A 22,232-nucleotide genomic window follows, 5' to 3' on the forward strand; every position below is an offset into this window, starting at 1 on the left:
GTACTTTCAACCGATCAGCACTAAAGTCATTAAAAGTTTGATACAAGAAAATATTTTATTGCCTATTTAGTTTTTGAATACCCCAAATATACTTTTTTTTAGTGCAAAAAGTTCATACAGTATTTTATGCGCATTAATTTGTATGGTTTGTTCAATAATACATATCATTAAGGATATTTTACGTAAAATAAGATAATATTTATTGTCATGATTACATCTGATAAAATATTATAAAGATTAATGTGATTAAATTAAAAATTACAATTTAAGTGCAAAAGGGTCAAATTTATTGTACCGTTGCTCGGTAAGATGCATACTGACCCCCATTTTTCTTTGCATTTTTTAATCATGCTATAGGAGTACATATCTCAAATATACTTCTCAAAAATCCTTGATATGACTAATATCACGAGTGACACACGTTAAGACATTTTAATAACTTCCTGTTAAAAGATAGAGATTAAGAGTTAAAAGGAAAGAGGGGGAATTGTTATTTTTCACTCGTATCTTTTTTTATATGTGTATTGAAAGAATTATAACATTTTTTTACTAGGATGGAAGTGTATGCTTTAAGTGTAAACTTTAGGAAAAAACCTTAAAGTAATGAAGTAAACTTTTTATATCAATTCTTGAACAAATTACAGAATTGCCTCACAGTACTAATCTTAGTGGATGTACTTTGATTGCTTATATTTTTAAGACATGTAAGATCTTTAGCAAATCATGCTGTTCAGGAGTTGTGGTAAGAAGGGTCAAAGATCTTGCTTAAAACTTGTCTTGCAAATTACATCACAACTTAAAAAAAAAATATATAAAACGAACAATATATGTGACAGAGCCAAAAGAGCCAGGTAAACGTTACTTAAAGACTACAGTATCGACCAGACACAACCTTACAGAAAGCGGACCCGAACCAAACCCGGGCTTCGCATTGAAGGTTCGTTTGGGGTCCGCTAGCCTAGAACGAATCCCGATCGAAGCTTGAGCGCATCCCGGGTGGAACCGGAGCGAACGCCAATTTCAATTGCGCTTCCAGAAAGCGAACGCCGGGTTCGGTATTGCATAACAGAGCTGTCCATCAGGATTACTCATTGACCAATCAGCACGCCGACCAATCACATGTTTTGATTGAGTGTCCAACAGGAAGGGGTTCAACATACTTTATATTTTAAAATCAATTCAGCTTCACTCTGTTAGCAAGTAGTTTTTTATACGTTGACGTCGGGACTGATGGCTGAACAAATGATAATGGCATTTTGGCTAGGCCTACCTTAATAGAAATGACATGCGATTTGAATACGCCGCGTCCCTGCTCACTTCCTGAGCGTCATTTAGAGATACCATTTTTCATTGAAGGTGAAGATGCCTTCCCTCTTAAACATTATGTTATAAAACCCTTACCAAAAAGACAATAACACTTAGAAAAGCGTTTATTTAACTACACTAAACATCTAACTAAAATGCATTTGTAATTCTGTCTTATCGATTTGGTATTTTCCAAAAGCCACAGCAATTTGATCCTGACAAAGTAATGGTTTTTGTTTAAGCGTCTTGTGTTCTGTACAATTATCTGTGATCACAGGTTTCAACAAAAAAATATATATATACACCGGAAGACATACTCTTTTTATTTTTGCCAGTTCCCAATAACTCATGAACGTAAAGTATTCTTAAGCTAGATCATCCAATTCTCTGGCCACTGATAGGGCAGAGATGGAGTCTGATACAATTTGCTGTACAGAACAGAGAAACGCTCTATTCAATGGCGTAAAGTATATGTCTGTGAGGAGGTTTAAATTCCGTGTAATAGCGCTGCTCATAGGGTAGCATTTTTATGTATGTGACAAAGTATACAGCTTGCTTTGCTATGAAATATGTGAAGATAACGAACAGCATTCGAGCTCCAAAGTCCATTAAACATTACAAAATAGAAGCAGAGCAAACACGGACCTCTAAGACATCAGAGGTGGGATCAGGTGCCAAGGAGGAGTGAGCATCCTCTGCCCACCGGTCACACCCGCCGTGTGCTCCTTGTCATGTTCGGGAAATAACAGTATGAAAAGTCAGTCAGCATGTAAACCGGCCCTAGCAGCTTATAATGGTAGTGGTTTTGAAAAGAAATGAAGGAGATAATATTCAGAAGATGTAAATAATTATGCTTCCTTACTGATGATTTCATCTGTGCTTGTAGATAATGATAAATATTTTTCGTTTGTAGATTTCTAATGATGATTTAACAAAGTGTTCTGAGTTGATTTATGCATTTTTACAAAAAAAAACAACAAATGTATGGCCCCTCCAATTTGAAAATTTATAATTATTCACTGTTTCAGCCATTATTTATTGCTTGTCTTGTAAGTAATCACCATTCCACGCCGCTTAAGTAGGTTGTTGTATAGACAGTTTTGAAACAATAGCAGAGAAATTATTTTTTGTTGTCATGTTCGTTCCATTTCCACCAATATTACACATATTTAAACTTGAATGTTAGAGGAGAAATTTGTGTCAAACATAACTAGTTTAATAAATATATGTCTCCGTGATCGTGTATTCGAATTACGGCCGCGATTGACCTAAGTCGATAAAAAAAGTAGCAACTGTTCCTTCGCCAAGCGCTCGGCACTTAAAAGTGAAAGTTATTGGTCTTTCGGATGAGACCTTGAAAACGGAGACCCCGTCTCACGGTAGCCGTTGGCACGATAAAGAACCCTCACTCTCAATGGCCCTGAGTGCCGAGTAAAGGTCTAAATTTGAAGACGTTCACCAGTATATGTAGACGTCTCTATATCAGTTAAAAATTCTCGAATGGGATGTAAGGCAACATGCAATCAATCAATCAATAATTATGTGCCATTGAAAATAGAAAGCATAGGTTATTATTCTTGAATAATTTATGAATTATTTTCTATTGAACATTCCCTTTATCGAGTTTTATTTTGATAAAAGATGAACTTTACAAGATCAGAAGCAACATAGTTGTCTTATAAATGATTTTTCTATTTTTAAGAAAACTTAGCACTGCAGAAATTTGCTTGGCAACTGAATAACTTTATTGACAAAGAAGGTAATAAACACTGGGGTGCAGAAAAAGCTGTGGATGGTCATTACATCGACCGTTCGGCATCTGGAAACTACTGTACAATATCGGATAACCAAAAAAGTACTGCCATATGGAGAGTTGATCTGGAAGGCGTTGTCAGTATCAGCCACATCAACATCTTCTACAGGACGGACAATGTTCCAAGTATGTGTAATCAGTCATTTATTGTGTGTCAGGTATGAGGTGCCATTGTTTTTTCCATTATTACTTTGCAAGCACAGATTGATACATGTAATTTGATTTCTATTCCCCCTACAAACATTGGGGAAATATTAGGTAAATCATACGTTTTGAGTAGCTATTTTAGAAATTGTAAACTTCGTAGAATTGAGACATTTTCTTCAAACAAAAATATTAAAATTCTCAAACTTTACACAGACGTATGTTTTGTATAAAACAGTCAGGAAATTCATTCTCACGAAATACAGAATTCTCCCTTCTCGGATGCAAACTATTTTTTAAATTGAAAAATTATACACCTTTGGTCATTTTTTTTTTATAAATGTTTCCTTAGCGGGCCACTATTTCCTTCTTTTTTTTTTTTTTACCTTTTGTGGTCACCCAAGTTGCTCATTTGACCTTTATCTGTGTTGCCCGTCCTTTCCAAATGTACTATGATTTTTTTACCCTTTGACCTCGTAAATATTGCACAAATACAGAGTGCACAACTTTTTTTGAATGATCAAACACATCGCTCGACTTTAAGCAATAAGCAAGCAATCATTCAACCATTTTGGTATAAAGCATCTTATGGTAAAGCGTAGTTAGAATAATCTAACTGTGTCTCGGGACAAGCCCTCACCACAATTAGAATACGTCCCATATACTTGCAATGTAGCAAATCGGAGTGGATCCACTCCGAAATGATTATGAAGAATACAAAAGGAGTTGCACTGAAAATAACTACAAAATTAATCATAACAAACCTTTTTGAGATAGTATATGTCTTTTAACCTAAAAAAATAATCCATATAAATACGAAAACTCAACTCATTTTCTCAACTTTTTTTCCTTGCTTCAAATTTAACGCCATGCTGACATTCGGAACTCTCTGGATTGTTCATAGAAAATGCACAGAGTACGAGTTATCGCCCGTGTTTATTTTGCAACATTGCTAATACACGGAACGAATTCTATCGTTAAACCGGGTCCGTAGGACAATATCATTATAACGATAGAACGTTCTATCTAGGTAAAGCGGAACAAAATTGTTAATATCATGGTATCTGCCTCTCTACGGACATGAACGTTGTAGCAAGAACTAAAAAAAAAAGACATTGAGATGGTGACTATCTAAAGGAGCACCAACTTTCTTTCCAAAAAATAAAATTAAATCTATAAATGAAACTGCAATTGATAAAAACAATATTTTTTATGATTGTATCTAGTTTATTTATTTGTAAACAAGATGTGTTTGTGAAACACTGATGTCCCCGTATGGCAACTTATAGCGAAGGTTAAACTTTCTCAAATGCAAATAAAATATCCTGGTACCCAAAGTAAGGTCTTGTGAGGAGGAATATTCCTGTGAAATATGAAAGCCCTTGCAGCAACTGTTGAAAAGATATGGAAAAGGTTAGTTTTTCAAAAGTAAGTCAAACATCAAGGCCAGGGTCAAATGGTCAAAATTAATGGTGCTCAAAGAAAGGCCTTCTCACAAGAAATACACATTTGAAATATAAAAGCCCTTGCACTAACCGTTCAAAAGATATGTCAAAGGTTAAAGTTTTTCAAAAGTAGGTCAAGGTCAAAGGTGTTGGTATCCAAAGTAAGGTCTTGTCATAAGGATTGCATATGTGAAGTATGGAAACCCTAGCACCAACTGTTCAAAATAAATGGCCAAGGTCAAAGTTTTCCACACGTAGGTCAAACTCCAAGGTCAATGGGCTATAATTTTTGGTATCTAAAGGAAGGGTTAGTCACAAGGATTACACATGTGAATATGAAAGCCCTAGCACCAAATGTTCAAAAGTTATGGCCAAGGTTAAAGTTTATCCAAAAGTAGGTCAAACTCCAAGGTCAAAGTTGTTGGTATCTAAAGAAGGGTCTTGTCACAAGAATTACATTTCTTGAAGAATGAAAGCCCTAGCACCATCCGTTTAAAAGATATGGTCAATGTGAAAGTTTTTTAAAAGTAGGACAAACTCGGAAGTCAAGGTCAAAGGGTCAAAGTTGTTGGTATCCAGGGGAAGGTGTTACAGGGATTACACATGTGAAGTATGAAAGCCCAGGCACAAACCGTTCAAATGTTATGGCCAAGGTTAAAGTTGGGAAAATTTTTTGTAAAACTGGGTCAAACTCCAAGGTCAAATATGATGGTACCCAAAGAAAGGTCTTTTCACAAGGAATATGCATGTGAAATATGAAAGCCATAGCTCCAACCAATCAAAAGTTATGAACAAAGTTTTTGCGGACAGACAGAAGACAGACGGACGGACAGGGCAAAAACTATATACTCCCTAATCTTCAATACGGGGGCATAAAAAAATCTGTATGATATTAATGAATAAACCGACAAATCGCATTTATTGCTGACGAAATATTTCATGTTTCACATGTTCATTGCCTGTGACAAGACTTTTCTGAATTCAAAATGTACTGATTTTTGTCCCCCTCTTTCGAGAAAGCGAGGGGACGTTAAATTCATTCGTCTGTTAGTCTTTCTGTCACAAAAACGTTAACCTTGGTCAAAACGTTTGAATGAGAAAAGATGAAGCTTTCATATTCACATGTACATTACCATCGACAAGATTTTTCCAAATATACTTTGATTTTTGACCCTGTGACCTTGAAGTTTGACCTATTTTTTAAAAATTTTAACATTACTTTAAATTGTCATAACGTTTGATGAGAATAAATAAGCCTTTCGTTTTATACATGTTTATTACCTGTGGCAAGACCTTTCCAAATATATCATGGATTTTGACCCCTAGACCTTGAAGTTTGACCTACTTTTCAAAACATTTTTTAATTTGCTTAAATAATTTTTGGTTGAGAAGAGGTAAGGCTTTCATATTTGACATGTGCATTACCTTTGACAAGATCTATCCAAATACACTATGATTAGCCTTGAGTTTTGACCTACATTTCAAAAATTTTAACATTACTTTAAATTACATGTAGTCATAAACTTTGAATGAGAAAAGATAGGGCTTTCATATTTAATATGTATATTACCTGTGACAGGACTTTTCCAAATATGCTATCGTTTTGGACCCCATGACCTTGAAGTTTGACCGACTTTTCAAAAGTTTTATCTCGACATAACTTTTGGATTGAGAATAGGGCTTTAATATTTGACATGTGCATTACCAGTGACAAGGTGTTTCCAAATTCCAAGCATGCTTACCTTTGAAAAAGAGAGGTCATTCATGTTTGACATTACATGTGACAAGACGTTTCCAAATATCCTCCTTTAAATAAAAATAACAACAAAAAAAAAGATAAAAGGAAAAAAAAAAACAGCACAGAAGTAACAAACAAACAAACAAAACAAAACAATACTTGCTAATTTATTTCTAGGTCCTGGTGCGTACTTTGGTCGATTTGCTGGGTATTTCCTGTATGTTTCGAACACCACGTCACGAAAAAATGGTTTTCTCTGTTTCCATGAGCTACAAAATGTAACCGGCACTCCAGTGGAAGACCAGAAGATAACCTGCCCCGTTCATGGACGATACGTCATATACTACAACGAACGGAAACCCAATGTGACTTATCCAAGTTACTATTCTGAATATGCTTACAATGAATTGTGTGAATTAGAAGTGTATGGTAAGATTTGAATTAACAAATTTCATAACGGGGGGGGGGGGGGGGCAGTAGTATCATTTTATCAATTTATGTACTAAACTGGACATGAACTGAAGGTAAACGCTTGTTATACAAAATTTTACCAAAAACAAAATCAGACGGGGAGGGGGGCGCACCCGGCGTTGGATCCGCCTTTGATTAATACCACATAGCACCTTTCTCGACATTGTAGGATGTAATGACCATTATCATCAATGAAAAATTTTTCGTTTCTATGAACAAGGATGTCCTGATCCACGATACTATGGGGAAAGCTGTGACCAATTGTGCCCAGATAAATGCCAGGAGAGAAGATGTAACATCAACACAGGCAAATGTTTGGGCTGTATTCCAGGGTATCACGGTCCTCGCTGCAATCAAGGTATTTATATATATATCCCTTCCTACACTTTTAAGAAATTTAACTACATGACTTCAAAACGATCAAATGCATTTTTTATGATGAAGTCAATAATATCTTATAGTGACATTTCAGTAAAATTGTAATAGATGGAAAGAAATAATAGTTCTTTATCATTTGAATGCTTCCGTTTTCAATCAGAGTGAGGTTAAAATTGATTTATTTTTTCGTGCCAAAGTTTGTATTTCACGCATCTTAATATGGTCTGCTGAAACTCAGCTGCCACGAGAGCTGTCACGTTGATGAGTATTTTTGGTTCTTGTAGTGTGTGTTGATAACAAATACGGACTAGGATGCGCATTATCATGTGGTAACTGTAGTGACGGAGAAACGTGTCACCATGTCAACGGCACATGCATGAATGGATGCAGCGAAGGAGCAGAAGGGAAATCATGTCAGAACGGTGATTTTTTTTCAACTTTTCTTTGGATTATTACTCGGTGGTAAAATATTTCAAAATAAGTTTATGAACCCCGTTATCGCACTTGGTTTTCAATAAGCAATAACCGCATGCATTAATCTATGGGTTTTTTATTTACTCGTTTCGTCATTCCAGCTTGCCGATTTGGTCAATACGGTGGTAATTGCAGATATAAATGCAGTGATAATTGTGGGGTGGCTAACCAGTGTAATAGGTTTACTGGAGAATGTGATGGAGGGTGCAAGGCTGGTTGGAAGGGAGTTCGATGTGACGAAAGTATGTGTACATACACAGGCCCGTAGAACGCGGGGCCTTCCCCCACCCAAATCGACATACCCATGATAGCTCTTTAATGCTAATTTGATATGTAAAATGTACATTGAAAGGCCGTCCCCTTCTAAAGTTATTTATATTTTCTCGAAAAAAGATGGGTACCCCCCCCCCCGGAAAAGATGTATTATCAAAGTTGTGAATAATCCCACCTCCGTTTTTCAAAATCGATGATGCCATTAGAGAGGGTTTCACCTATATAATTTTCATTTGTTGTAAATATTGCGTGCTTTTTTTGTCGGAGAGGGCAGGTCAGTCATTGATGTTTTCTACGAAAATATACCTTTGTGATTTACGCAGAAAAAAAATAAAGTATTTTTTCCGTACACTAAAAGTTTAAAAAATATATATATATATATACATATGATTTGTTAAAGAGTGTGATGGTGGAATGTATGGATTTAACTGCAACCAAAGCTGTGGTAAATGCTCTGATGTAATGAAATGTGATCACATCAACGGCACATGCGTAAACGGGTGTTCCGCTGGGTATGAAGGATCGCATTGTGACTCTGGTACGAATTTGCTGTTAATACAATATAGAACAATTATTTAACCTGATTTGTTTATGCCGTATTCGCTGAAGAAAATAAAGCTAAAAATTCAATCTACACAATTTATTGCAAAATACTTGCATGCAACTACCTCTTTTTTTTATTTTCTGAAGTTTAACATTAGAAATAACGGAGGTTAAAACAAAATATTTTCAGGGGTAATGTTTAAGATAAAAAAAAACCCAGTCTTTACACTATATTCCTTTAGAAATATCTGTAAATTGCGAATCAAGTTAATACGTTACGTTTCATAAAGAGAAATGCATGTATATGTAATAATGATTACTTTTCGTGCCAGGATGTCAACTTGGTCAATATGGTATGAACTGCAGAAACGAATGCAGTGTAAACTGTGGAGTGACCAAACGATGTAACAGGTTTACTGGAGAGTGTGTGCAAAACTGCAGACCAGGATGGAAGGGGATGGGATGTGATAAAAGTAAGTTTGTGAATCAAAATGTCCCTGTATTTTCAACAGACTGTAAACGAATTTGTTTGGTCTTCCAACATAACAAAATCCTTCAGACCAGCCAGAAATCATTGAGTTGGAATAAACATTTCATTTTGTTCCATTAAAAGGGACATGCTCGTTTACAAAGTTTATGAGTAGCAGAGAAAATCGTATTGCATGTAGTTCGTTGCAAAAAAGGATCAGTAGTGCTTAATAGTGAACCGTTGATAGAGGAAAGCCATGTTTGTTCAAACCACTGCTTGAAGTGATAAGGGTCATCAAATGTACAAGAATAGTAAAATACAAATTCTAAAATTAATAAAGTTACAGACTTTTTTCAGTATTTTAGAATACAGATTTGTTGTTGGGTCGTGAGTTTTACTCAATGTATTAAAATAAAAGATTACATGAGACAGGCAATAAAGGTTTCTTGCGAAAGGATTTTATAAATTGACAGTCCCGTTTACACTCATCATTTCGCAAATTCTCTGGTCGATACAATGACCTTGTTAGCAAATACAATCTGTTGTTGAATCGAATGTTGACCGACATTTTGCATACAGATTGTTAGGCCATTATTCTGATACTGAATTGTCTACAGATTTTTCCGTTTGCCCGATCATAACAAGGAGCACACGGTGGATGTGTCCGGTCTACAGGGGATGCTTACTCCTCCTTGGCACCTGATCCCATCTCTGATGTTTTTAGACGTCCTTCTTTGTTCTGCTCCAAATTTGTATTATTCAATAGACTTTGATTTGTATTACTTTTACTGTTCTTTGTCTTTATATTTCATTTATACAACGATTTATTTATTAAAGGACGATTGTCATTTTATTGTAGAATGTGATACTGGCATGTACGGTGTTAATTGCAATAAAAGTTGTGGACACTGTATTAGAGATTCAGGTTGTCACCACATTAATGGTTCATGTCTGGAAGGGTGTGTCCCCGGATACGAAGGAGCATTGTGTGTCAATGGTAAGAATGATGATGCCACAGATATCATAAAAATAACTGTTTATACCACTGTAAGGCAAAACAATAATCATACTCTACAAAATAATTTGGAAAAAATAATAAGAGTAACAAAAAATTTAGGGAAAAACTTTTTAACTCTCAAAACATATACAATGTTCATTTGTTTATATGAATTACGGGTATGTGTGGTGCACACTCGTAAAAATATCCACAAAAAAAGTCTGTCACACTCGGGAATAAATTCCATACCTACTACAAAGCATTGAATTTAAAGTTTCTGACATTCTTTTGTTCTTCCTTTCAATCAGTTATTTGCTTTGGTTTGTTTCACATAGAAATTTAATAAATTCATTATTACTGAGATAAATCATTGAAGTATCCGATGTATATAATATCATCGATAAATAATATTTGTATTTCTAAATACATCAAATGAAATAAGGATTCATGCCCTACATATAATACTTGCAAATAAGAAAAATATTCAAATTTCAAAAATGATACATATGTAAAGATACATCCCGTATCTGTTAATTATGTGAAAGCATATTTTAAAGAAAGCATCACTTTTGATGTGAAAATTATTATAATGTGTGTTAAAACCTACTTGTAGGTTAAATTTTCAGAATGTTCTGTTGGATACTTTGGAGTTAAGTGCCAAGAAAGATGTAACACATATTGTGGCGGTAACGACACATGTGACTCGGTCACTGGGATTTGTGACAGCGGCTGCAAGAAGGGATGGAGTGGCCCTCTTTGTGGAACAGGTAGTTACTCATAGAAGAGTTTATATAAGATTGATTGATTGTATGTTGATTTATGTCCCGTTCGAGAATTTTTCACTCGTATAGAGACGGCACCATATATCGTTGAAGGGCTTTAAATTTAGACCTTTACTCGGCACTCAGGGCCATTGAGCAGTGTGTGTTCTTTATCGTGCCAACGCCAACTGTTACACGGGGCTTCGGTTTTTCATGTCTCTACTGAAAGACCCGCAACTTTCACTTCAAAATGCCGAGAGCTTGGCGAGGGAACAGTTGCTATTTTTTATCGACTTGGTGAGTCGCGGCCGTGATTCGAACACACGACCTTCCGATCACGGAGCAAGCAGTTTATATAAGAATGTAACATGTAAACATCTAATTTTAAGGCACTGGAAAACGAATCATCGTTTTGCAACTTCCACGAAACAGCAGAACAGATTTATATGACTTTGACAACATAAAAATCCATCAATACCTGTACATTTGTTCTTTTTGTCCTTGAATCAGAATGGGTTATTCCACTGACATACAACTCCTTAGAGAGTATGAGACTGGAATCACTAACAACATTGTTTGAAATGTGTCTACGCAGGTAGGTTAAGGCTTCCCGTAGAATATCACAGTGCACTGTGTGTCTTCTCATCTCTGAACTACCAGAATATGACGTCATAATGGAAAATGACGTCAAGTCACTGCAAACTCGAGGTGTTATGACGGGGAGAGTTGCATGAACTTTACACTTTATTTCAAACTGCATGTAAAATGCTAGTTAGTTATTGCAAAATTCACCGGCCGTTAAAGGTTTTCTAAGTCTTATATGTCCGAATATTTTAAAAATACACCGCTTACCTAACCTTGATCGAATTCAGCATGTTCAAATGCTTATGAAAAATATACTTTTCAAATGTACTCTGTTTTATACCCGTAGTTGGAGGTAGAATTTATTTTGTATGTATAAAAGAGTCTGGCGCAGGTGATTAATGAGGATTAATCTGAGATTTTTTGTGGAAATATGTAAGAAGAGATTGTTCTCTAACTAAATCTTGCTTGGGAAAAATGTGTGTTGGCTTTGTTTTAATACAGATTACGATATTGTGTGGAAAATACCCTTAAATTTGTAGGTAAGTTGAATTTCTCAGGAAATATTTTGTATCTAAGTAATACTATGACTTTTCCGAAGCACATTTCGGATACACAAGGATAGGATGAGATTATTTATATAACAAACTATTAATAATTATTGTGTTAATCAGCTGCGCCGAAGCGATTTATATGAAACACTTCGAAAAATTATAAATGACCGTCACGTGATCAACAAAGTCATGTGATATCATAACAAATATGTTAATATATAGCCGAGGAAACCCTCTATATAAATTGGAAGTAGTAAAGTTCAATGCTTATAAATTAAAATCGAAACCGACCTCGCAATGACATGTTTTGAGCGCATTTTAAAGCTTCGGGAAGCCTTAACATAGCTGCATACATTTTGGATTACACATATCACTGTCATTTACCTTGACATATATTTTCACCCTAGCATGAAACCTTTGGCGTCTTCCTTTCGCAGTAATGTATCTAGTAGCAAGTGTATGACCGAAGTGATAAACTTAAGAGTCCATGAAATCGTCTACATATTTACAGAGTGAAATCGCGACATATTGAAGATTGATTGATTGTATATTGTTTTGCGTCCCATTCGAGAATCTTTCACTCATATAGAGACGTCACCATATACCGGTGAAGGGCTTCAAATTTTGACCTTTACTCGGCACTCAGGGCCATTGAGCAGTGAGGGATCTTTATCGTGCCAACGCCTGCCGTGACACGGGGCCTCGGTTTTTAAGGTCTCATCCAAAGGACCCGCAACTTTCACTTCAAAGTGCCGAGCGCATGGCGAAGGAACAGTTGCTACCTATTTTTTATCGACTTAGGTCTGTCGCGGCCGAGATTCGAACTCACGACCTCCCGATCACGGAGCGAGCGCTCTACCGACTGAGCTACCGTAAAACGGATGATTATGGTAAACTAATACCTGTTATGCAAGTCTGACATTGAAAAGTCAACCGCTACTTCTGTAGCATGATTGAGATTGGACAGTCCTCTGCATCATTGTTTAGGTACCCTTACATCTATCATTTTTTTTTACCCTTTGCTCTCGGAAAGAAGTATACGCCTGATATCTTGCCATTTCTGTATCAAGTTTAAGACAAATCATACAACGTGCCAAAATCTGAATTTTAGCATACGCACATACAGAACAGTTACATGCACTACAACACCACTGCTACTTTGATGTGTGCAAAAGTGATCGTGTTTTTTTTTCTTTTAGAGGAAGGAAAAGCTTATCTTAATTATATACCTCTATGCATTTAAAATTAGCAGTAATTCAAGTATCCATCTCTATTTCATTTGTATTGAAGAAGCTCCTGCCTTGTCGACATATACACTACAGTCAACGCGGTTTCCGTATTTACCGCGAGTCCTCGCGGTGTGAAATTGATCGCGGTTTAACACAGGTAACTCAGGTAAAACCGCGTGTTCTCGCGGTACGGGTCCTCAACTAATCCACACCATCGCGGTTTGTGTTATCCGTCTCAGGTAAAAAATTATTCTCTTCATGAACGCGAGTTACCTCCCCCGACGGAAAAAAAACACAACAGAACAAGAATGAATAGAAGTAAAAAAAAAATTAAAAGGATAAAACCAGTCTTAGCAGTTATTTAGGTCTCCCTTTTTATATTTGATTATTTTATCTTTTTTACTTATTTCACACCTCTTTCAAAAATAAAAAAAGAAAGGAAAGAAAAGGAAAGAAAGAATGCATGATATGGAGACAACTAGATATTTAATTATAAATTGTGTGTTCATTTATTGTTCTTAACTTATTCTTAAATATACATATGCATTAATTTTGTAGATCACAGTTATAGATCATCCGATAACTCAATGATTTAATTGTCAATTGAAAACAACTTTTCCGTCATTTAACCATTTTTAAATAAGTAAAATAGTCGCAATACTAGTATTTAAAAAAAAAAGCCGCTCAGAATAAAATCTTCAAAGGAATAGATATTTTTTTTCTGTATTCCTTATTAATAATTCAAGTTTCCTTGAAAACTTTAAACTTGAGAAAGTACGTATGAACGTACATCATGTATTATAATTCTAGACTCTTTTTCATGACTTCCAATCTAGTGCGCTTTGTACGGTATTTATCCAGGTATTACAAACAAACTATGATTCGGGTGTAAAATATGATTTAAAAAAATATATCCTGTCTATAAATATTATCATTCAAACTTTAATTTACTTTAGATACATGTTTATTCGTAAATAGCAAGCTTCACCCTATTTTGATTTAAAAATTGAATTAATTTTCGGTCCACATCAACTGATAATTCAAAAATTTAAATCTGATTCAAAGTTATTTAAGTTTTCATTCGTTAATTGTTTTCTAGTGACTGACTTCCCATGCTCTGGGCATCACACATTATGTTCATGCATGTGATACCCCTTCCTGAATTTACGTTGGGTTTTTTTTTGGGGGGGGGGGGTAATTTATTTACCTTCAATTACAGGCAAAAAACGTTATTAATAGCTCAGAGAATCTTACAGCATGTGCAAATATACAACATTCGATTTTGAAATTTAATTTACTTTACACTGATAAAATACAATTGGAATAGACAGAAGGTTCTACGTGTCCCCGGGCTAGGTTCGAGTTTGTAGTACGCACAGTCAGAACCTCGGCACTGAAACAGACAGGAAGTGTTATGTAATAGATATACACATACGTCTGCACAACAATAGATTAGATTTCTTAAAGTTGTGATTTACCTGTATTGTATACCTGGACATGCAAAATTTTGCATTCATATTGAATAGGAATCCGCTTCGTAAAACTTGAAATACATCGCAAACTATGAAATAATTTGTCCATTTTATAAGTGGCAAATTATTTTATACAACATTTTCCATTGATTCAATACAAAATTAAATTCTCAGGAACTATTAGAAAAATGAAATTTCATTCAGAATTCCTCCAGAATTTGAAAGGTTTAAACAAACAGCAAGTTTTATGCATTAATATTACATAGAAAAATAGATTGAATAAGTATCTCATATTCAAAAATCGACGACGATAGGAGAAGGGGGGGGGGGGCTGGTTTTAATGAGACGTACTGTACATATTTATTGATTATTTTCTAAAGATATGCTATGTATATTTTGGGCATTCATGAAGTGTGTTGATTAAATAAATATATACAGTATAGTGTAAACATAAACATACAGACAAGTTTCCTGATATGTCCCTCGCCGTTTATTTTAGATTTTTATTCTTAACCCCCATCCCCTCCCACACAAACTAATCCTCATGTTTCTCTACCCAAAATTACAGTGTGTAATTTAACACCCACTCCCTTAAATGATGTTAAAGTTTCTGTTTTGTGAAACCTTTCTCTTTGGTTTCAATAATTACTCTAACAGTCCCAAATTTTTCAAGGTCGCCGACCAATAAAAAAGAAGACTTTTATTGCTATTTTTTTTTTAATTCTTTATACGAGTATAACGATATTTTTGTGATTTCAGGATTGCGTTTGATCAGTTGATATAACCTACAGTACATGTATGATGGGTGATCAAGGTGTCAAGACCGGCTACTGAAATATGGTCATGTAATACATGCAGTTTTTATGGCTTGAAATCACGGTTAACGTAAAAGGGCTTGATCATCTCGTGAATTTTCCGAGAACCCAAAAATTTATTGTGGGCGACCGATAGGATAAGCTACGCCCCACTGCACACGCTGTGATTGTGTAATACATGTACACGTGTTTGGTCAGTTTCATCTTATTTAGTTCATGAATTCTCTGCTTAATTATCAGCTGAGAACGCAACCATTTAATTCTTTTAGCTTTATAAAAATGACAATCTTTTAGAATGATGAACAGAGCTGTTATCCATTTTTTCATTCCCATAAGTCTAACAAATGAGGTAGTGATCAATATCGTTAATTCAAATATTAGGGATTATTGTAAATAAATAATATTTGAATACGTTGGGAGAGGTATTTTGGCGTGAAATTATGTGTTTTCATTTTTTTTTTTAGTTATATATACATTGCAATTTTCAATTCGGAAAAAAAACCCACTGCCGTGATACTGTATGAAAAAACTGTTATGATGAAAAAAGGGCGTAATATAAATCGAATCGATATTTACTACAATAAAAAAAATTATGTTGAGTTATAGATCTCCACAATATAATTCAGGTTACTTATTAGAAACTACAACAATGATAATATTTTGATAGAATAAATGCCAAGTATCATTCAAATATCACCCTTTAGACAGAAAAAAATTTTTTTTATAAATTATTTCTAGAATTTTAAAGCTATATATGGCGTATCTGAGTTAAAAAAATAAAAATACGAGATTGAGTGTAGATGAACATGATATTTGTTATTTACGTTCAAATTAAAGTTTTCGCCGATTTTGAACTTGAATAACCCCACGTTTCTATAATTAAATTGACTTTAAACTGTCTCTCTGATTGGTATAACATAAATCAGTTATTGTTTTAAATTTTTAATATCTATAAAACGCGATTGATTTAAATTGTGTAATTTACAGAAAAGTCCTATCTTTATATAAGGCAATAAAACAAATAGAAAGACCTTTTTAATTTTAGTAAGCCTGAACTTATAAAAAATATGCCATCTATGACTTTAACATGTTTAAGCCACATTTTAAAAAAAAACGATCTTAAATATTCACAATTTAATATCCTTACTTTGACATTAAGGATTATCGACTTCACATTCAGTAAAATACGGTAGAGCACACCGTCACGGTAATCTCGTGTCCCCGCGATCACCGCGATGATAAAACCGCGACGGTGTATCGCGGAAAGGATTAAAACACCATCGCGGGGGCGCGGGAAAATACGGGATCCGCGTTGACCGTAGTGTACAAGTGACCATAACGCTACCATAATTGGTACACTAGTCTCTGTTATCATTGTTTTAACCGGAAGTAGCGTACTGTACTTCATCTGGAAGAGAATTCAGCGTACCTGTAAGTAATTTTGTATGAAATAATGATTCGGGTTAACTCATTTTTATCTGTTGCTTTTATTTGCAAATTTATTTGTGGTTGTACGGAACATTCAAACATTCATGTGCCAGTGAAAAATTATTCAGCTGTCGAACTCTCACTCTGGTTAAAAGTATGTAAAAAAAAAAAAGAATAATTTTTTAAAATATTTAATGAAAATCAATGAGAAATTAATAAATAAAATCAAATGTTCTACGTTTACAGCAGATAGTTCAAAGACAGGGTAAGCTCTATTTTCATAAACAGTCTGCTATGATAGTCTGATAGTGATAGATGTCAATCTGAGATCATGCTTATATGATAGACAATTTATAATCTTTCAGACAATACAAGGAATCGAAAAGTGATCTTACGCCTTTCCACGATTTAGGTAAGATTTTGTTTTTGTGCTGGTCACAGATCTCATTGCATGTATGAAAACTTGTTTTATCTTCATAAGATTGTCATTATATAATAGAATGTAAACTATGTATTGTTTATGTACTTAAACAACATGCGGTTGATGAGATTTATAATTAAGTATAAAAAATAATATGTGAACATCTTCCCACAAGTTGTTCTTAGATAACAAATTTTTCTGTAATTAAGGAAAAACCGTCTAGGTTTTATGATGTGTTTATTCAGTTTGCTCGCGTGATAATTCTGTTTATGCATAAAATTCTTACCCTAGCAAACTAATTGATCATCATTAAAACGGACAGTTTTCACCTTATATTAACATCTTCGCTTGATCATTGATTCAATACAACAATATTTTTCAATCGTGAGAAGTCTCTGCATGCCCCGCCTAGTATATTACTAAGGGACACGCAGCGAGAAAGTATCGAAATCTGTCACGTGCCGAGCAAATTTCATCATGAGGATATTAAACTATTACCTTATTTGTAGCTTTATCTCGGGAAAAAAGACTTTTGAAAATGTAAATATTTCAAAATGAAGGTTATGTACAAATTAGTTGGATAAATATTACAAGAAAAGAACTCCAGTCAGATAAGGAATTAAGAATTAAATTTTCATGAGTAAGAGAATCACTGGATTAAATGGGTTTTTATTACCGAAATTATTTCTTTTAGAGGAACCCAGCAAGAATGACCAGTAAGTATATTATTTTGTTGTTGTGGCTTACTTATCTCCTCAATCTTTATATAAAATACAAACACACATATTCATATATATGTACAGTAATATACACAGTAATATAATATAATAATATACAATAGAATAAATATAATATAATAATATACAATAGAATAAATATAATATAATAATATACAATAGAATAAATATAATATAGTAAAGTACGACGACGGTTGTCCTAGAAAAATGCGAACTTTCTGAATATTTAAAAAACTATTCGACCAAAATAAATATTTTTTTACACCTTGTTCGGAAATGAAATTTTTGACTAAATATTGTAATGTTGTAATGTTACATGCATGCAAAAATAACTTGTTAAAGGGTGTCAAATATCGGTGTTCGGCAGCTTTTTGAGTTTTTTATAACCAGGCTACACGAAAATATAATGTGAAAAAATACCTCATAAAAACTCAATGATCTGAAGTACTCATGTTTAAAAAATTCATTGATTTAGCATCACAAGTGACAAAAATATGACGTTAGATACAAAAACACCTTTATTTAGATATTGTCAAAAATAGTGACGTCGGGCGATAATGCAGAACACCAAATTATCAACCAGAGTAGGGGAAAAACCAGGGTTCTGGACCAGTGTCCTCCCATAGAGTTACTATGGAGGATCCTCCTGGTATCCTCCCAGCGTGTGAGGATACCCATGACGTCATCTAATGAATTTAATTAACAAATTAATTATGAATTTAATTAAAAAATTAATTATGAATCATCAATTAAAAGTTAACCAAGTGTCAATTATTAGTAAATACATATATTCCCTCTTGACTGTGGACTACCCCCCCCCCCCCCTGACTGTAGACTCCACCTTAGCTGTGAACTACCCCCTGACTGTAGACTCCACCTTGACTGTGACCTCTTATCACTTGGGTATTTGAGGTAAATTGAAATGTTTTATTTATTTATCAAAATGTCGCTGTGTAATATGGATTTTACATAAAACTAAACAAAACATTAGAAAAGGTCGATGCATTTATTTTATTGTTTTGATCAAGTTGCAGTCAAGCGAAACACAGGTGAACGCAATGTGTGTTGTATTGGTTAATAACGCCACTTCTATTTATAGAATACAGGTAAACATGTCACGACAAGCATTATGGACAAGATTAAACTGGTTTAAAATCAAAAATTAGACGCCATATTGGTTTTTTTAAACGTGCTTATTTTGACATTTTATTTGTAAAACTATCTAGCTGTTTGCATCAGTGTCAGAACTTGAACTTTATAATGATCAAGAATCCTCACAGCGGATCTTTAACCCTTAACAACATTTCAATCATTTTAAAACAGTGACAGATTGACAATAAATGAAAAGTAAAATGAAAATGAAAAGTAAAATGAGCAATGTGTCAATAGTTTTCGACATAAATTTCATAAGTTTGATATGGCATACCGGTCAAAAGGTTAATCCAAATTAAAGTTACAAAGTTTTATTCATGATTGTCCTTAATATTCATAAAATGTGTGTCACACAAAAGAAACATACACGCTTATCCATGACCCCTGTATATAGCAACGTGAAGCAAGAGAATTCAAGCGAGACACCGGAAAAGCGTCTTCTCGCGGAAGCGGTCATCACCATCTAATGCATCAAATCAGTTTTGGGGTTAACATTTTTTTTAAATATCCAATCAAATTAAAGAATTTTCACAGTCAGTATAACGGGTATATAAAGACCGATGATAATCAAATTCATCACTTTGTGGTGGACCAGACGGTCAGGTAAGTCACTCTTTCTAAAGAATAATCTAAAATAAAAGTTAATCGTATTTTAATGGAAAATGTTAAGATTGATTTTTCTAAGTTGTGGTTATTAATGATAAACTTTTTAATTATACTGATATGTGTTTTTCTTTAGGTTGTGATTATCTCAGAAAAAAGTTTAATTAATTTTAATCTATTAAATTGTTATTTATTTGACTTTTTTTTATTTGTAGAAACAGCCTTAAAGAGGGTTTACTGTATTCAACTGAAGAGGCATCGCTAATTAGTCTAAGTATTACAATAAAAGATGAATACAAGCAATTTAGACATGATTAACAATATGAAATAAATTATGAATTCTGAGACATTGCTGCACATGAACAAGGTGTACCGATATAGGGCGATGTTACTAGCTCACAACGGACAGGAGAGCATTAACGTAACATGTCCCCGTCATTATCGGGAAGACCTGTCCGACTCAAGTTCATGTGAGCCTACTTCGGTGGGCGGAGCTCCGTCCCTGGTGACAGGGATGTTGATGGCCGTGCAATGGTCTTGAAACTGTGGTTTCTTAATCAGAGTTCAGTACTATCTAAATAAAATTATATAAACATATATATATATATCTCCTAATGCAAAATTTTCTGTTAATTACTTGTTTATTTTAATTATTTTCAGATTAGCTGTCTACAATGAAGTCTGTCATATGTAATGTGTGTGGAGCATCATTTACACATTCATCAAATATGTATCGCCACTTAAGGTCAGCTCATAAAAGTTCTGGGCACAAATGCACTACCTGTGGCATGCAATTTAAAAGAAAAGATAACTTTCAACGCCACATGAGAATACAGCATCCAATGACACGTGTTCCAAATTCCGGTGCTGAGAATCAAAACATTTCAGTAGACGAGAACGACATTGAGATGTCAACAGAACCTCAAGAAAACAATCAAATTGGAGGAGGCCTTACAAGCAATGAAACCAATGATTGCATTACAGAAGAAGAATCAATATATGGAAATCTCAAGGTTTACAATTTACCCGCTTTAAATAAGACGAAATTTGACCCCCTTCAATTCTTACATTCCAACTTTGACAAAATTAAGAAAATTCTGAGGACTGCCTTGTTGAAAAGACAAAGTATCAAATGGTATTTAACAATGCAAGTCCGATTCAAAAAGGAAACGAAAGGTCAGACGGAAATGGTGGAGCCTCATTTTCATGGACGTTGTCATATTGCATTAAAAGTCGTTGATTTGGAACAAAGCCTACAAGATAGCATCAAAAAGATAATGACTTCATTTTTAGAGTATCAGAGACAGGGTAGCAATTGGACACTCGATAAAATTATAGGATTGACCTTAAATGTCGCTAAATACAAACCTTTACGAGGATCAAGTTTTATCCCACTGCCAATCAGACTGAGAGTCAAAAAAGCCATTGTGAACGTACAAAATACAGATCAGAAATGCTTCCAATGGGCTATCTTATCTGCGCTACACCCAGCAGCACACCATGCCCAAAGGGTTTCAAATTACGTTCCATATGTTGATGAACTGGACTTTACTGGAATAGAATTTCCAATGCAGATGAAGGACATTATTAAGTTCGAAATCCAGAATGGCATATCTGTCAATGTTTTTGGTTATGAAAAAGGACATGTTTATCCCATTCATTTGACAAAGCAGCGTTTCGAGCGTCACGTAGATCTTTTAGTGATAACAAACGGACAACGATCACATTACTGCTGGATTAAAAACTTTAATCGACTTCTAGCAGATCAAAACAGCGATCGCAACCAGTATTTCTACTGCTGCTATTGTTTACATGGCTTTACAAAAGCAAAACTGTTGGAAAAGCACAGACCTTATTGCAAAGTGCATGGAGCTCAAAGGATAGAAATGCCTTCAGAGGAAAATAAGTGGCTGAGCTATTCTGACGTTTCCAAGCAACAGAAAGTTAGTTTTGTCATATATGCAGATTTTGAGTGCATATCCTCCAAAATTTCAACATGCCAACCCAACTTGTCTAAGCCAAGTACAACTAAGCTAGCAAAACACACTCCTTCAGGGTTTACATATAAGATTGTTGGACCTGATGACAATCTTACGGAAGATCACGTGACATACCGAGGAGAGAATGTTGCCGAAACGTTTGTTGACCACATGGTGCAAGTGGAAGAAAGGTTGATGAAAATTCTCCGGAACCCTTTGCCTCTTGAGATGTCAACAAACGATGAAAACTTGTTTCAAACTGCTGAAAAATGCCATATATGTATGCAAGAATTGGGTGCAGATCGTGTTCGCGACCATTGCCACGTAACTGGGAAGTTCCGAGGTGCTGCACATAATACATGCAACCTTAACCTGAAACAACGGGAACGCATACCTGTATTATTTCACAATTTAAGGGGATACGACTCCCACATAATCATGCAAGCAAT

General features: G+C 34.6%; 1 protein-coding gene across 1 annotated transcript; it reads left to right on the forward strand.

The window, feature by feature from the left end:
* The first annotated feature begins 723 nt into the window (after window positions 1-723).
* On the forward strand, window positions 724-16,902 carry LOC133180107 (uncharacterized). Its single transcript, XM_061314683.1, has 11 exons — window positions 724-742; window positions 3,008-3,244; window positions 6,623-6,874; window positions 7,137-7,274; window positions 7,579-7,716; window positions 7,870-8,010; window positions 8,442-8,579; window positions 8,996-9,057; window positions 9,913-10,050; window positions 10,677-10,857; window positions 16,826-16,902. Exons 1-11 carry the CDS (start codon window positions 724-726, stop codon window positions 16,900-16,902), a joined length of 1,521 nt encoding a protein of 506 aa, XP_061170667.1.
* The last annotated feature ends 5,330 nt before the right edge of the window (window positions 16,903-22,232 follow it).

This window comes from Saccostrea echinata, unplaced genomic scaffold (genome assembly GCF_033153115.1).
Source record: "Saccostrea echinata isolate AGI-Se365-2 ecotype Australia unplaced genomic scaffold, CSIRO_AGI_Sech_v1 ptg000006l, whole genome shotgun sequence".
NCBI classification, from domain to species: domain Eukaryota; kingdom Metazoa; phylum Mollusca; class Bivalvia; order Ostreida; family Ostreidae; genus Saccostrea; species Saccostrea echinata.